Source organism: Centroberyx gerrardi, chromosome 11 (genome assembly GCF_048128805.1).
Source record: "Centroberyx gerrardi isolate f3 chromosome 11, fCenGer3.hap1.cur.20231027, whole genome shotgun sequence".
Lineage (NCBI taxonomy): Eukaryota > Metazoa > Chordata > Actinopteri > Beryciformes > Berycidae > Centroberyx > Centroberyx gerrardi.
This window is the reverse complement of record NC_136007.1, coordinates 12931740-12949154: the sequence shown is the minus strand read 5'-3', so window position 1 is coordinate 12949154 and position 17415 is coordinate 12931740. Positions and strand designations below refer to the sequence as shown.

Genomic DNA, 17415 nt, shown 5'->3' with positions numbered 1-17415 from the left:
GACTAAAAGAGTGTGGCATGTAAAGATGTGCTTGATATGTATGTTTAAAGCTGTGAGTGGTTTGCGTATATTTGCTTGTTTGTAGTCACTGGAGCACAATGGAACTGTATTTAGAGTTTCAGTCAGATCTGAAAGCAGTTTCTTCAATCAGTGCATCCTATCCTTCAGGAATCTGCCTATAGTTCATAATTAATCAAAACGTTTAGAAATGCATGCATGCACATACACACTACAGGGGTTGAAGATTGCAGCCAAGTGATTGCAACTCTGACTTCATCCATCAGCAGTTAAAAATGTCTGCCACCTGATTGGCCAAAGAGGCTTAGTAACGGATCTAGCAGTAAGCCTTGTCACATGCTATTGGGCAACAAACACAAACCTGTGTAAACCTCTCCATCTCACAGAAAATACCTCACATGAAAGAAAGAAAGAAAGAAAGAAAGAAAGAAAGAAAGAAAGAAAGAAAGAAAGAAAGAAAGAAAGAAAGAAAGAAAGAAAGAAAGAAAGAAAGAAAGAAAGAAAGAAAGAAAGAAAGAAAGAAAGAAAGAAATGTATGTAACAGCAACTCAGAGTTAAACTGAGAAAAGTTTGTAATGTGGAACAGAGCATGTTCACCCACATATTATTATTTATGGATTCACACAGCATTCTTGATCATCAACAACATCCGTATAAACATCAGCACAAAATCCACATTTCTTGCAATTACATCAAACAGGACAGCTTGGCAGGAAATAATCCTACCTCAAAGCTACTCCAGCTGAGTCTGTCAAATACATGATAAAAAAAAAAACACAAATAATGGACTGTATCCTTATCTGAAGAGTGAACATATCAGTCAACATTCGTTTTTTACTGCAAACACACAAAAAAACAAAATACTGTCACAGTTATGCTGCGCAAAAACACAAACAAATATGACTATGTACAGCTAGCTCATTAAGGATTTGGCTATAGTTTTTAATTGGTACCTCCACCAAGGAGGTTATGTTTTCACTCGTGTTGGTTTGTTTAGTCTGTCTAAAATGTAAGTGATAGAAAATATGTATTTGGGTGTAACAGTGTTGGAGAATTGTTCAGTGGTGGCAGAGGTTCTAGTTAAAATAATAATCCACCACATTTTCACATAAATAAATGTTCATCTTGCCACTCTCTATCGCCCACTGATATAAATAGTCATTCAACCTATACTCAGTTCATGAAAGCTTTTACATTTGCTGTTCATCCGGTGTCCGGCAGGTATTTCCCAGGAAAAATGTTCCGGCACACAGAAAGTGATACATGTTAAGTTTCCGGCAGCAGCAGCGTCGGTTTGTTTGGAATAAACCGAAGAAGAAGAACTGGGTAGTTAGCACGAGCAGCGATAGCCACCATGGCTGAACAGACAAAGAAAACACCAGCACCTGCCGAAACCCAAACTTCATCAACAAAAAATGCAAGGAAAAAGACGTCACAGTACTGGCAACGTTGTTTGCTAAGTGGAAGTGCAGTGCAAAAACACCACAGCAATCACGCCAAAAAAAGGATCTTGCGGATTATCACTTCAAGTAAAACTATTTGTTGATCTACTTATTCAACACCTGAAACAGATTAAGACCAAATGGTAACTTTACATCAAATGGATCACTGCATGAGCAATGGACCCATGCTCCATCCCCACAGAATCAGAGCAAACCTCGGCACTGTGTACTGGTCACTTGTGTATGGGCAGAGGTTGAAATCGCTACTACTATTACAGCTACTGTCCAGACAAGAAGACACTGTCATGGTAGCAATGGCTGGACCTTAACAGACCAGAAGCTGTTATGTGGTACGTGTTGAGACGCCAAACGTATGATTTACAGGAAAATGTTTCAGACCGGGCCAATGACCACATCTCTCAGCCCTCTGGGAGACACAGAGATGTGGAGGAGAGAGAGAGAGAGAGAACATATGAATAGATGAGGCACAGAGCAGCACAGAGAAGCACGAAGCACAGAGAAGAAGAAGAAGAAGAAGAAGAAGAAGAAGAAAGGAAGAAGTAAGAAAGAAAGGAAGGAAGGAAGGAAGGAAGGAAAGAAGAAGAAGAAGAAGAAGAAGAAGAAGAAGAAGAAGAAGAAGAAGAAGAAAGAAAAACAGTATCGAGGGGTGGTGGTTATAGAGGGGGCACTATTGAATGGACAGTAGAAGACATGGCAGAAAAGCTATTAAATTCTAGCAGATACAGAGACAGCAGAAAGAAGACATCAGTTATACGGGGTGGGGGGTGAGTGTGTGTGTGTGTGGGGGGGGGGGGGGGGGGGGGTGTAGGTGTTGTTTTTCACATTTTTCCCCCTCTTCCCCTCAGAAAAAAGATCAGATACTGTCAGGGAGGAGAAGCGACTTCTCAATTTTCCTCCCTCGTTTTTTTCCAGCCAGGCAGTAACAAGGGCAGCCTTGTGTTCTGTCACGGGGGCCTCGGGAGGAAGGACCCAAGGCTGAGTCTCAATGCTCTAACAAGGCCTCCTCACCCCGTCTCCTCGACTCGATCGCGCTCATTTCACAGAAGCTGACAAGGGGAAGTGAAATCCTACAGGGCGTCCTGCATGTTGCTTACACCTCACCGGGCTTTTCAGAGATGAAAGAGAAGGCACAAGAGGGTAAATGAGAGTTAAGAGACATTTTGGACTAGGATGAGTCATCAACACACTCTTGCTATGAAAAATACCGACCAAGTGAAATTTATCACTATGTGCCGCGGTATTAAGAGTGTGTCATTGGATAAAAAAAAAAGTGCTAATGGATAAAAATACTACCACAGCGTTGTCCTTCAGTGTCTAACTCATATTACATCAATGACTACTGCTCTTCTCTTGTCATTGGCGTGTGTGTGTGAGTGTGTGTGTGTGTGTGCATTTTGTGTGTGTCTGTCTGCCTGTGTGATGATGCAGGTGTAGACTAGCTGCCGCTGAGTTCAAAGGTCAGCAGATAAGCCCAGCAAACCTGACTCAGGCCAGTCTGGTCTCAGTTCACGATCACTAATCTGTTTGTTTGGTTTGGTTGTGCGTATGTGCTGCGGCAGATAGGATATGCGCATGCATGTGTGTATGTAAGCGCACACACACACGCACATGCACAAACACCCACACACACACGCTCACCATCCGCTGGAACAATGGAGAGTACTGTTCCATTGAGCAGAGCTGATGGAGGATAAGAGAGGCAGCAAGCAGCTCCAATGAGTGTTGGTAATCCATCATCATAAGACAAGGTGGGGGATGACACACACACACACGTGTGCACACACACACACACACACACATACAAAGTAGGGCTGGAAGGGTTAGTGGAGCATGCTGTATGTTATTGTGTAAAAAGACCACACACAGTGCACACACATACTGCACACACACACACACACACACACACAACAGAGACAGGATAGAACGACAGCATGTAATGTTGAGCAGTAGAACAACAACAATACACAGACAGATTTCAGATCTCAACAGATTTTAATCTACTGTTTTAAAAACTTGAAGAAAAAAAACAGTTTTCAGTGAAAAGTTAGCATTGGTCAAAAGTTTAAAAAGCACCAGAAATCTTCAACGGCTTCTCTGTCGAGGTGCTTCTGTGCTACAGTCCTGTCACTGTATCAGCTCACTTCAAACCTGTCCTCAACACTGGACAGTGGTGAAGACACGCTGTTTGAAGTGCACATTATTTGAAGTACAGCAGACACAGCAATAGAGCTGTAGCAGTTGTCAAAGGCTTGTGCTTTGAAAGTAAAACCTTGAAAGAGAACCAGCTGAAGTTTGCATTTGTGGTGATCAACTGAAATTCAGGCCTTTTGCGACTTTTGACCAATGCTAATTTTTTACATTAAACATATTTTTGATATCAGCTCCCTGCGTTTGTACACTGGAAGGTTTGCCTTATTTGCATAGCCTTCAGGGATCTGATGCATTAATACTTTATCACACAGCTTCCATTATTTTGGAATAATTTACAAACAGTGCCATCTTCCTTGGGGATATTTTCATGGATAGTAATGAGAACTAATGGATGTAAGTGAGCTGAGCAAGATTTAGCTGCAACTAAAAGAAGGTAGCCTTGATTATGTGCTTGAGTTTTTCATATGTGCTTGACAACTGCAATAGCAAAATATCTTAAATAGCTTGGTGAACTGGTTAGATCCCCAGCTACCGCAAGGCGACTGAAACAGATAAAGGTATGATGCAAAGTTGATTTCAAGGTTTACTGATTGCCAGATGTTTTACTTTGATTAGCCAACACAGCTAGTAATGTCATGAAAGCTAAATGGCTCAATGCAGCTGCTATCAAATGGGGTTTTACTGGTCAACTGTACATATGAATTGGCTCATGAAATAGAATTAAAATTTCTTTTGAAACTGTAGCAATATTAAGTTCTGATATTCACTGTTTTCAATACAATGACAGACTCCAACTCTACTGAAATTGCATTGAAATAATATGAAATTTCCAACTAATAATAAGAAACTTTACTTGCATTTATTTTAAATATCATCCACCCACAAACACACCTAACTGTAAAAGACGGTTTGTGTAAAACACACATGAGCAACCACAAAAACACAGACACACACACACACACACAAACACACACGTACCGCACAGTCATACACACAATCATACCAAGGTCCTTAAAAAGAAAATCAGACGCACAGGATGAGGATGTCAAATGTCAAATTCACTCACAAAAAACAATTTCCCATATAAAGGTCATATCAACACAAAATCAATTCTCAAATATCACACACCGTCACCGGCGTGAATTTGTAGCCTTGAAAACTCACTCTCTCTTCCTCGGGAAGGCCAAACACTTGGAAAAGAAAATAAACATTTCATCTTGAAAGGGGTGCAAGATTAAGATATAATAAAAAAAAAAAAACTCCCAGTATTGCACAATATAAAATAATATCAGGAGGAGTAAAGAGAAGTTGGTAGGGTAGAATAACTCTGGGGATGAGGGAGGAGGGTGAATGAGTACATTCTGAAAAACACATACAGACAGTTCATAAATCATAAAGCATCAATTATTAAGTTTAGAGGCACAGAGAATAATCTTTCTGCAAATCCAGTCCCATGGGAAAGCAAGAGTATAATGTTTGAAGCCAAGAATGCTCTCTTTGGTGTAAAGTAAAAAAAAGCTGAATACAAACGGTGCATGCTCTATAAAGGTTGCGGCAAATTTGTCAAACCCTCAATTAGTTTATTGTGGAATGGAGAATGCATTGCAATCTCCATATGTGACCCCCGTGGTAACATGCACAAGCACAGACACTGAGGAAAAGCTCCTTTGGATCCATACATTAGGTTGATTATAAGAGCGTGTGCTTCTCTGCATTCACATTCTCTATTTCAACCTAATGTTTTTTCCTGGAATCAGAGCCTGGAGGTAGCGGGGGGTGGAGAGAGAGAGAGAGAGAGAGAGAGAGAGAGACAGAGAGAGGGGTGGGGGGTGGGGGGGTACAGTGAGTCACCATTGCCCAGTCTCGACTGCTCATAATCGGGTGCAAACAAAGGCCCCTCCTCCTCATCCACCTCCATCCACCAGAATTAGCATTCCTGTGTGTGAAAGTGCTTTCAGAAGTAGTGAGGCAAACTGTGACACAGTGCATACCAGTACCAATACCGGGAACTTGAATTCGATACCAGCACACAAACAGTACTTTTTTCTATGCTTCTACATGTTTTTTCTATGTTGAATAAAAGCTAATTATGTAATGCAACAGCCTCATTTTTTAAACTATCATGTCATTTTTGCCAGTAGTTTCCCCAACTAAAAGAAACAACATTTGAACTTGTAAGTGTGAAAATTTTATGTATTTATTTTGCTTCTTCATTTTAACAGTAACTTAAATGTTTAGAACATGTTTGTGAAGAATTTTATAGAAAATGTTTATGTCAACAAACTATTTCAAGATTGAAGAAGTGCTAGTAAATTTTCTATGCATTTATGTAAAATGCAATTTAACATTTGTGTTGCTGTTTTTTTCTTGAGGTTAAACACAGTACAGCTCTCTTGCCTCAAGTTAACATTGTGCACTATCGAGTGCTTCATTAGGTCCGAGGTGTTGCCGGACTTGGCCTTTATTTTCTTGTCACAAATGCTGCACCGCACGCTGTCGCTGTCAATTTCAGTAAAACGCAGCCAGACCTCGGAGCGTTCCTCCGACATTGTTTTTGTGACATTACTTACTTTGAGCAAACTGAGAGATGAAGGTGTAGTGACGCATGAACAAGTTTGTTTTTCCTGCCTGTGGCAAGTGGTTACGTAGCGAGCCAATCAGCAGTCACTTTGGGTTTTAGAACGGGTCCAGTGATTGGATGAAACACAAGCTAAGATGAACTATTAAAGTACCAAACTTTGGCACGGAATGTTTTAATTTCGGTAGTCAGTCGTACCGCAGTGATTCGGTCAGAGACAAAAAGCAGCGACCACCAGTACCCAGACAATGTCATTATCAACTATAGTGTCAATACTTCACAGTAGATTAGGATACTGTTCTTATTTCCCTTGCTGACAGGGACAAGAGGAGATGAAGAAGAGAAGAGTCGAGGGAAGGACCTGACTTTATTGTGTGTGCTGTAGCCTGTGCTGGTGCACTGCTAGCCAAGCAGTATCACATCCAAAAGGAAATGGACACAATAAAAGAAACCTACTGCACCGCTCTTGCCTCTGTTGAACTAGTGCTTTGGAGTGTGAAAAACATTAGGAGGACCTTCCTCATATCAAACTGCACCGTCTTTTGAGCAATCCATGTCTGAACAGTCTCAAAGCTCAAAAATCCTTCTTCATCTATATCTCTCTAACATGACTGAAGTGGATTTAATAGATGAAATCCATCTGGGATCATAGCTCTCATCTGCAGTCACTGGTCGCAGTCTATTTCATGGAGAGAATAGGAAGTGCTGATATATTGTGCGCTCATGTACGATGTAGATGGGAGAAACAAGGGAAGAAACTGAAGTGAGGTATGAGGCAAGATGGTTTTAGAATCAAAGTATAAATATACCATTAGTCTGATGTGGTGTTGAATGACTTGTTACAACTACTGACAATTACACTGTCTGTTATTGCTGCTGCAGGGAATATGCTAAATACAATATGATGGTAGATGGCTAAGCTATAAAACAACATTAGGAGGAGTTGTCCAATACCTCGCCTACACACACACACACACACACACAAACACACACACTCTGTAAAAAGTTTGGAATAATCAACCTTTGGCCACTGCGGTATGCAGTATGATGAATAGCTACATAGTTAGCTATACTTCACAGTAAAGCAGATGTGTATGTGTGTGTGTGTGTGTGTGTGTGTGTGTGTGTGTGAGGAGCCGAGGGAGAGAGAAGTAGGCCAGCATGAATATAAAATCACCCCTGCCAGGCAATGATGTGGGCTACAAGAGGTAACGGAGCTGTGTGTGTGTATATGCGTGTGTGTGTGTGTGTGTGTGTGTGTGTGTGTGTGTGTGTGTTGCCAGAGAAAATGTGCAGATGAGGGTGTAGGAGACTAAAGCAAGGGTTTGTAAGAACACTCATTTATCAACTCTCTGGGATGTTGAGGGCACACACACAAGCGCACAAACACCAGGTGATTCAAACAAAGCAGCCTGCTATAATGTGATGATTAGTACGTTGTAGGGGTGCTAGACTGAGAAACGACACACTGTAACACACACACACACACACACACACACACACACACAGTAACAAGAAATGTTAAACAATGTGTTGATCCAAACCTTGCGCCATATCACGATTCCATTGTGTCTGTGCCTGTTTTTGCTTGTTGATGATACCCGCAAAAAACAGGCAGACACCCCCCTACAAACACACACGCACACATACACACACACATGCACACTTACACACACGCTTGCACACATCTGCTGGAAGAAATACAAAAGAGAGCCAGACACAATAGCATGAACCAGCCAGACACAATAGTGTGGAAGCATGGAGAGGATCAAAGGGAAAGACAAGAAGACTGTAGCCTTTTCATGAATATAGCAGAGATCCTGTCATAACATATATGTCCTATATAACTTCTAAGAGCTTCACAAACACACTGCAGCTACTGTACTACTCAGTTCTGGCATTTCTGTCACTGAAGCTTTCCTTTCCTTTCCCAAATCCCCTTTTGATATAAATAAAAAATAAAATCCTGAAAAAAGCTGAAAAAATAAAAAATTACATCCCTGCTTATCTCCTCTCCTAGTCACTCAACACTGCTGCTCCTTGCCTCAATAGGCTGAAGTTCCTTTGTCGTCTCCTCCTTTCCTTCGCTCCAACTCAACATCCACGCTCACAAAAGCATAGGTGGGTGAGAGGGGATCGAGCATATATGGGTAACAGCGAATTTGCCTGCTCCCGGGCTTTCATGCTCGAAAATTTAGAGATGAGCGGGGGGGGGGGGGGGAATGAGCGGAGAAAGGGAACAGGAGAGGAACGGCTCAGCAGACAGCTCCATTACCTCCTCACAATAGGGATCATCCACATTCATCCACCGAGCCCCTTCACCCAGCCGCCGAGACAGGGAGCGAGGGACGAGATTACACCGAGAGGTTAGAGAGATGGATCTGCTTAGAGGAGATAAAGAGTGGAGAGATGGAGGGAGGAGACGGGAGAAGCAACAAAAGGCGCCGTTAAAGCGGAGGACGAGACGTTTTCCCTCTTTTCCGCGTTCTCCCGTTCCCCAAAAAGGTGCCCTCATCCGAAATCTGACACGGCTTATCCTCGCACGAGGCTCGGTGTCCGGAAATAGCAGCTCACCAAGGATGAGGGGGAATTTGGAGAAGTGGAGCAGGATTGAGACGCTCTAAGACACGGAGAGGTGAACGGTTTAGCATTTCAGCTCATATTAGCGCGCCTGGACCCTTAACAACACACGCACAAATCAGGCCAGGGAGATTTTAACACGAATCATCTTGAGTCGAGGAAGTATGTGTTATAAGTTAAGCCCGGAAGAGTATTACTGAAATGATTACAGAATCCAGGAAGCATGCATTATGGCTCTGAAGAAGATCATCACGGAGAAGTGCGCTAGTAAGAGGATTTGGGAGCGACGCAACCTGTCGTTTAAGGGGCAACTTGACATTTAGGTTTTTAATTGGTTATTTTTCTTTCCCCTGGATACTTGCCACACCGTAGGAAAGGTTTCTACATTTGGCTCCCATGCCTCATAGCTCAGGAGCTAGTCGCAGCCTTCGCTTTCAATGAGGAATGCTAACCACGCTAACAAACCATTTTAGGGGATTTAGGGAACCAGCGACGAAAGTAGAATCATTCCGACAGTGTGACAAGTGTCTGATAAAGAAAAATAGCCAATTAAAACTCAAAATGTCGAGGTATCTCTTTAGCAGGATTCATACTTTTGTACAAAGGTGTGAAAACTCTCCCGGGAAACTCAAGTCTGTCTCCTCTCTGTTCTGCGGGACTTCACTCCTTACTTTGCTCCTCTGTAGCCAGGAGCGGAGGAAAGGGAGGAGCAGTGATACACACAGCGTGATGAGGCTCCACAGGGGGGCCGGAACTCATCAAACCCCCGCAGAACAGCAGCCAGCCGGACCTACGCTACACTCAAGAAGAAAAGAGCAGCTGAAGGACAAACACACTCACAGACACACACACACTTTTCAATTTTCCCTCTTGAAACTCTCTTGAATCCTTCCCATCATCTGCCTCCCTTGGTTTCGCCATCTTCCTCTCTCTTTCACTCCCTCTCTCGCTCATCACCCTCTCTTTTTATACTCGTCTTTACAACCGGCAGCACCATACAAAGGGGTCAATCTTTCCCTCGTAGTTGTCTCTCTCTCTCTCTTTCTCTCTATCTCACTCTGGGGTCAGCACAACCCAGCTGTGTGATAAATAGCAAAATCATTCATGACCTTGCAGTGGAAGCCACACCCTCTGTCCTCCACCTCTTTGTGTGTGTGTGTGTGTGTCAGAGTGTGTATGTGTGTGTGAGAGAGCGAAAGAGAAAGAGAGAGAGAGAGAGAGGGAGAGAAGCAAGCATGCAAGTGTGTATGAGTGTGTGCGTTCATGCAGTGAAAGCGGTAGGTCACCCCATGTAGAAACATTTCTGAGTTGTTTTGGTTCTTTGGGTCAGCAGCAGCCTGTTTTCGCAGTTAGCTAGCTTTGCTCACTGGCTGTAGCCCCAAGGCACAAACTGACAATTAGCTTCTCTGCAGCATTACAGCAGCTTAATCTTTTCCCAGAATAACCCCCAAAATGCACTCACAGAAGCCTGGGAAACACTTGACGAAGACAAACAAAATGTGCATCTTCTTTTAGACCGTTTTTTTTGGTTGAAACTGTACATTTTAGGGTTTCTTCAGACACTTTGTTCTCTTTGCTGCAGCAGTAGCCTGAGGGAAATGTCTGCCCCTCCCCTTCATGAAGACAGCACACACCAGTAGTTCTACCATTCAAGCCTAAATCCAGTGCAACACCACCTAATATTCCCCCGTTACTGGCTGTATTTATGTTATTTCACAGATTTTGCTTTTTTTTTCTTCCAAATTTCAAACTGACCCCTTAATACAAGGAATTGTAGTATGTGTCAGCTGAGCAGGTATTTTAACTACATGTAGCATTTTATTATCAATAAATCATGACCACATTCATTTTGAGACATTAGTAGAATTACTGTGAACAAAAGAGACCATCGCTGAGAAGACTGGTAGCCTCTAGCAGCCTCTACACTGCACATTGTGTGCCACCGGGTCAGATTTCTCAGGAAATCTGCTTCATTGCTTTACAGCACAAATGGACACTGCTTTACGGCACAAACCAGGAAGAGGGCACAAACGGAGCTAAAGCTTTCAGAGTTCAGCACAGTGGCAGATGGAGCAAGTGAAAAGCCGATTGAAAAATCACTTCCCGCATTTTTATCATAATGCATGTGAAGCAACAAACAAGTAGCAACATCCTCTTTGCAACAGGAAATAACAGCGTTTATGGGAAATGTCTTAATTTTGAGAAATACTAGCACGAACAATACCATTGCCATAAGTAAAGAGGCAACCAATCATCTCGACTATGGTCTAGGTCTAATTTGTTTACAGTAACAATACCAAGCTATCACAACCAATTTCACAACAATATATTGATGTTAAAAATGCTATACAAAGCAACTTTAAATGTATATTGACATTGTAAATGCTTTGTTTTCATTTGTATTGTCTATAGACATTGAAGGAAAGTGGTACTTGTCTATATTTTGAGTTATGTTGTGATATGAAAGCTTGCTAATGGAAATCATTTTCCATTAGCAAGGAATGGAAACTACTCTCTGCACAATTCACAATGGTTTTCAAGACACACTGGCTAGACCAACCATTATTTAATAGACTGATTAAGTCTATTTAGTGGGTTAATTCTTCTGAGAATCGCCTTCATGGCCATGCAAGCGAATTTAGATGCTGCAGGGAAGTGGTTAGCATTTGCCCTGAGTGTACAGCCAGCAGGCAGAAGCGGCAAAATGAGACTGAGGTTGGTATTGTCCAGTCCAACCACCTTGGGCAAATACTGCATTACATGAAATGTTGTTCAATTGGTTGACCTATGCCTTTACAAATCTATGATGCATGTCAGTGCTCCAATGTCACTGCACTTCAGTCAGAGGGTCAAGCAAAAAGAAAGAACCGTGTTGAACAAGAAACGCACTAAACCCACCCATCTCCATCCTGATTTCCACTACCCTTCTCTCTTCCTTTCTCCACACATCTTCCTCTTTTTGCATCTTCTGCTCCTCATCATTCCTTTTCCTCTCCTTCACTGTACGTATTTATTTGTGTATGGTTGTGTCGTCTTTCATAGCAGAAACACAATACTTCAATGTGTGGATCTGCGTCTATGTGTGAATGTTTTTGTATCTGTATGCGTGTTTGTGTGCGTCTGTGTCACTGTATCTGTATGTTTTTCTCAATATATGTAGATCTGAGTGAGTGTGTGCGTGTGGATTTTTGAGTCCCTGTATGTGTGCGTGTGTGTGTGTGTGTGTGTCAGACTCAGTGTGTTGTGCTGACTATGTGCTGTTGGCTGTGGACTCTCTATCCAGTGACCTTGGTGATTGTGGAGTGCGTGGACAGGAATAATGAGACGTTTGCTAAGAGAGACACAGTGGGACCACTAAAGGGCTCGGACAGGGGACACTCAACAATGCTGCCAAAAGATATTGCATCTGACCTGAGGTTTTTATCAGATGAATGCATGAAACCAAGAGGGAATATGAAGAGCAGAAAAGAAACCAAAAAGGCAGAGAAAGACAGAGGCACCAATCATTTTCTATCCCAGACAAACTCATGGTTTTGATCCCAAAAAAGCATTACAACTAAATACAGCAATCTATAAATAAGTACAGCTGTTGCATAAGGAATGTGAGTCAAAAGGCAGAAGGTCTGACAGTACTGTTTGCAGGTACATTTGAAATATACCTCTCTAGTCTTCAAACGCAAAGCAAATAAGTACGACACGTACTGGTGGCTCAGGATGGATAGATTGATAGATAGACAGATAGATAGATAGATAGATAGATAGATGCAGATATAGAAATTAAGAAGTAGGGCATCACATCTCAACTGCACCTCTGTCACCAAACATCACAACATGTCAAATCAATTCACCGCCGCCTGGGCTAAAAGAAGCTGACCAGTATCTGGAAAACTGGGGGAGGTTCAACCCACAGAACCACCAGCGTAGAGAGTGGAAAGAAAGCACTGTCCTCTGAAGGGATGACACAACCAGCAAATGGGAAAATACCATCAAGTCCATGAGGTTCGGTCTGCACCTGCTATGGACTGATCCAGAGGTTTTAGGCTGTGAGTCACCGGTAAAGATGCTGCACTACGGCCCTTGAGTAAAGCACTTATCCCGTCCTGTATACTGCATATAGCCTAATTTATAACAACTACAGTAACCAGTCAGCAAAATCACCAAAGGTCCAGTGGCTAATATAAATCCTCTATCCAAATTTCCAATATGCGTCTTATATATCTAGTTAATGTATTCAATGATGGTCTCATTAAATTCTAGCTGTACTTTCCTTACACTAATGTGTATCTGCTCCACAGTTTTTCAGTATCAGTGTTGTTAGAGTGTGGTATGGAGGTCTGCCAGCCACAAAAATACTAGCACAGAATAGGAGAGAGAGAGACAGAGAAAGAGAGAAAGGGGGAGAGAGAGACAGAGAAAAAGAGAGAGAGGGAGAGAGACAGAGACAGAGAGAGAGATAGAGATAGAGAGAGATGCTTTTGCTGAGGACTGTGACAGAAGTCCGGAAGTGAATGGCAACACCAGGTGGTCGCGGGACTTGAGGCAGGCAGTTCAATCAAAGAGCAGTGTTGCCTTGACAACTGTGATGCCTTGTTGATGATAATAGCTGAGCACCCCCACCCCACCCCCCTCCATACACACACACACACACACACACACACACAATGTACTGTACATATGTGTTTGTGTGTCCATGAGCACGGGACTAGGTCACTATCAAAAATACTGTGCATGGTGCATAACAATATAGCCACAGCCCTCATTAAAAACAATGACATGTCCTTCATCATTGGGTACAAAGGCAGAAGTATACTGATAAACTGATACAGGATGTACAGTGGCGTGCCTCCCCCTCATCTTTGCCCCTCCATCTGTTATATTGTGTGCTGATGTATCAGCATCAGTAGAGCTAGCATCCTAATCTAAGATATGTTAGATGATGTTTGATGTTTTTATTGTCTTCTCTTCCCTTTCCTTCTAACGACTACACAATTCATCACTAGCCAAAGGCCAGCGTCACGTTGTATAGGACAGGGAGTATATCTGATCCAGCCGACAAGCCATCTGTTCATCCAAGCCGCAGTGGGATCTGATCAATACAGCCACGGTGGACAGAGAGCCTTGCTGCTGTGGTCTCCCACATTGGTTGGAATAATGGATCAGCTTTTGGGTCACAGTGGACTCATTGTGCCAGCAGCATGACCACTGAGGTTTCCTGCCTCCACACCACTTTGTTTCAACTCTTTTAATTAAGGAGCTGGGCAGCAGAATTCCCTAACAGGCTTAGCTATTGGCAGCCTCGCAACCAGGACTGATTGTTCAATTCAGGATTGAGCAAGTAAAGCTTTGTATGGCCGAAACATACCGTTTTGATTTGAAACATTGTCAGGCCTTGCTGATGACCAATATTCACATACAAACATACAGTATGTGGCCCCTAAGCAGGCAGGTGTACATATGTAAAAAAAAAAAAAAGAAAAAAAAGAATAGGTAGTAAGTTTCAATCAGATTTATGTCTGGGTCTAAATGTAAAACTGAATGCTCCACTGAGCTTCCGCTGATCCGATGTGGACCAATCCAGAATCCTTTCCTCTTCCGCTGCATCAGCTGGTGATTTCTGAGCACATAGCCACTGCAGCATCCTACCACCTCATCCTCCTCCTCCTCCTCTCTCTCTCTTCTCTTCTCCTCCCCCACCCTCCCTCAACCCCCTCTCCTCCTCCTCCTCTCCACCTGCTTTTAAATGCATGGCGCTGCCCAGCGAGGCCAGTCTATGCAGGCAGCATCACTCCTCTCAGCCCTTCCAGAGTGAAGGGGGAGGCCATGGAGCAGGATGGATGGTTATCAGCCCGTGTAGCCAGGGGGGGTTGTAAGGGGGGGGAGGCGGGGGGGGGAATCAGCCAGCAAAGCCCCCTTCTTCCCCATGTAGCACCAATAATCGATTGGAGACAAGAGTCGACCTGAATCTGGACTGCTCACCCGTCTCACTGAGAGGAAAATGGTTTAGCCCAGCTGTAGGCTGTCCTGCTCCATGCATCCAGTGGGTAAATAGGCCACGGGCTACATAAACCCTGCAATAGACCACTTTGAAAAATAAATACATTGCATCAGTGTTATATATTATATCTGCACAGTTCTACTTCTTCATCAAAAAGGGAGTTATGATCAGAGGCCCCTTCTCATGGCAGATTTGTAATGTCATGCAATAGACGCCATAGACTGATGCATGAAGGATGAAAACAGCCTGGCATCATCCAGCAAATACGTCCTGTCCTCCTAACGCATTAGCCTACTAGACCTACATCTGCTGTGCATTTTCGCTCATCTGTTTCGTAACGGGAGACACCACTCATGTAAAAACCCTCAGCTGGATTAAATCCTCTGCTGTGTTGTGTAGGGTAGGCCCAGCATCGCCGATAGAGGCACCGACAGAGGGGCAAAGATGAGGGGGAGGCAGGCCACTGTACATCCGAGCCACAAATAAACAGGCGCACTTCAATGCCTCATTTAACCACAGCAATATAAGCCATTAACCTTCATTTCACAGCTACCTACATCACTCTTTAGCGCGCAGGAGGCTGGGCCCTACCTCCAACAATGGCTGTAGGCCTATATGCATAATTTTGAGCCATTCTCATACACACACATATGGCGATGGATAGCATAATGCTAGTCGGCCTTTGTTCGTGTTGGATTTATTTTGTTTCAGCGCCCGGCAGCCATGCATACCTGCACAAATTTGCTTCTAACGGAAACGAAACATTTCTGTAATAGTCTCTGTGTTGTGCGCAACATTGTAACCATTCGCCGTTTGTTATAACCTGCCTATGCATCGATCCGGGGTAGTTATCGGGGTCAGGAGAATAGCCTGCATACTCTTGGCTATTTCCACTACAGCTTGACTGGAAATCTCTCTTCCCTTGATGGACAACAAACGGGTCATTTAGTCAACAATGGCTGGTGATTAGACTACCCTCCATGGTGGGGTCACATGCTTCATTCAGCTCCTCGAGCCTTTTACAATAATATAGCTTTATTAATTTCCCACCAAACAGTCATGCATGCTGCTTTTCTTTTCATCTGCGGAAAAGAAAAGCCTCACATCCATCCTCCGAACAAACAAATGACATCATCCTCTAAAAGCCACACAACCAGGGGAGTGAAGCATCGTAAATAAAACATAGCGGGTTAGGGCGCAGTGATTCTACTCAGTTATATGGCTGCCTTTTCTGTGTTTTCTAACGCTGTGGTGGTCTTGCCTCGACTCACCAGGTTCAGCACCGTCTCCACGATGTCCCTGTTGCTAACCTCCCCGACCTGGATCAGGCCCACCAACACGGCGAATTTCATCTGGATATTCCTGATCGGGACGGCAGGGTTGATCACCCCGGCCGGGAGGACCATAGAGCCGGCTGCAGACACCATCCTTTCCCCGGTGGCGGCGGAGCCAGCGCCCGTGACGACCTGCGGCTGCGGCTGCACGGAGGAGCCCGGCGGGGGGGGATGAGAGTCTCGGTCTGTATCCGTGAGCGAAGCCGAGCCCGGTGGTGCTGAAACCGGCTTCTCGCTCGACATTTCCCCTTGGAAACAGGGAGGAGAGGAGCGGTCGCCGCTGTCTCTCACACCTGCTCTACAAGCTCGAGCGTCTGCTGCCGCACAAAAACCATCCACTGCGCAGGAAAATTACGGAGCCGGCGATGCAAAAGGGGGGGAAATTATGTTTTAAAAATCCTCTGAATTCACCCTATCCTCCCGAAGATGTGTAGGGATTCATAGGGCTGGAAAATAGGATCGAATCTCGACGTTTGGCTGAATGGTACCGTCTCTCTCTCTCTCTCTCGCTCTCTCTCGCTCTCTCTCTCTCTGGCAGGTTGCAGTCAGTGCGGTCGTCGTCGAGGAGAGAGCGCCATGTTGACGCCCCCTGTCTGCGGTAGCGCGCTCTAGCCACGCATGCGCACTTAGGGACTTTCTGGGGGGGGGTGCTGGAGCAGAATAACATGCAGCCATCCATGCATAGGTTCTTACCCATTATTTACGGTCTATGATTCATACAGAGCACAACACCACCTAAACAACTGGCTGCATTTTTTGGTTGTTCTTTTAACAGTCGATGGGCCTGGAGGTGCAAATATAGACTAGTGGAGAAGATAAAAAGATAAAAACCAAGCACACACACACAAACACTGGTGGATGTATTTTGGGTACAGCGCTGGGGTAGTTGAAACAGAGTTCATGCAGTTTAGGGAGTCTGGCTTCCAGACAGAGGCTGTTTATATATTCACAGGCTAACTGTCTGCCTGTCCCACTTCTCCCCGTCCCGAGTTTAAGTCTCACACCTTTCTGTTTCCTCACCAAGCATCCCAGAATGGCTTCTTTACACTCCTCTCCTCTTGTCCTCCTTTCTCACTTCTCTTCCTTTTCCTCCGCTTTCATCACTTCTCCTCTCCTGCGGTTATTTCCCCCTTTTGCATACGCCCTCTTCCCTTATTTCTCTTTTTCTCAGAGCACAGAAATCCAGAAACACACATGCACATGCTGCTCACATGTATGGACATACACAAACAGTCACTGTACATTCAAAATATAGCTGTGTGATGCCGCAATTTCCCGACCACGCCGTTTGTCTGT

General features: G+C 44.0%; 1 protein-coding gene across 3 annotated transcripts in view; it reads right to left on the bottom strand.

The window, feature by feature from the left end:
• The window catches only part of nbeaa (neurobeachin a), an 89818-nt gene extending 73456 nt beyond the window's left edge, over positions 1 to 16362 (bottom strand). For all 3 annotated transcript variants that reach the window (XM_078286456.1, XM_078286455.1, XM_078286454.1), the window contains exon 1: positions 16057 to 16362. In XM_078286456.1, coding sequence (XP_078142582.1) covers positions 16057 to 16362 — 306 coding nt within the window. The remainder of the gene's footprint in view (positions 1 to 16056) is intronic.
• Between the last annotated feature and the right edge of the window lie 1053 nt (positions 16363 to 17415).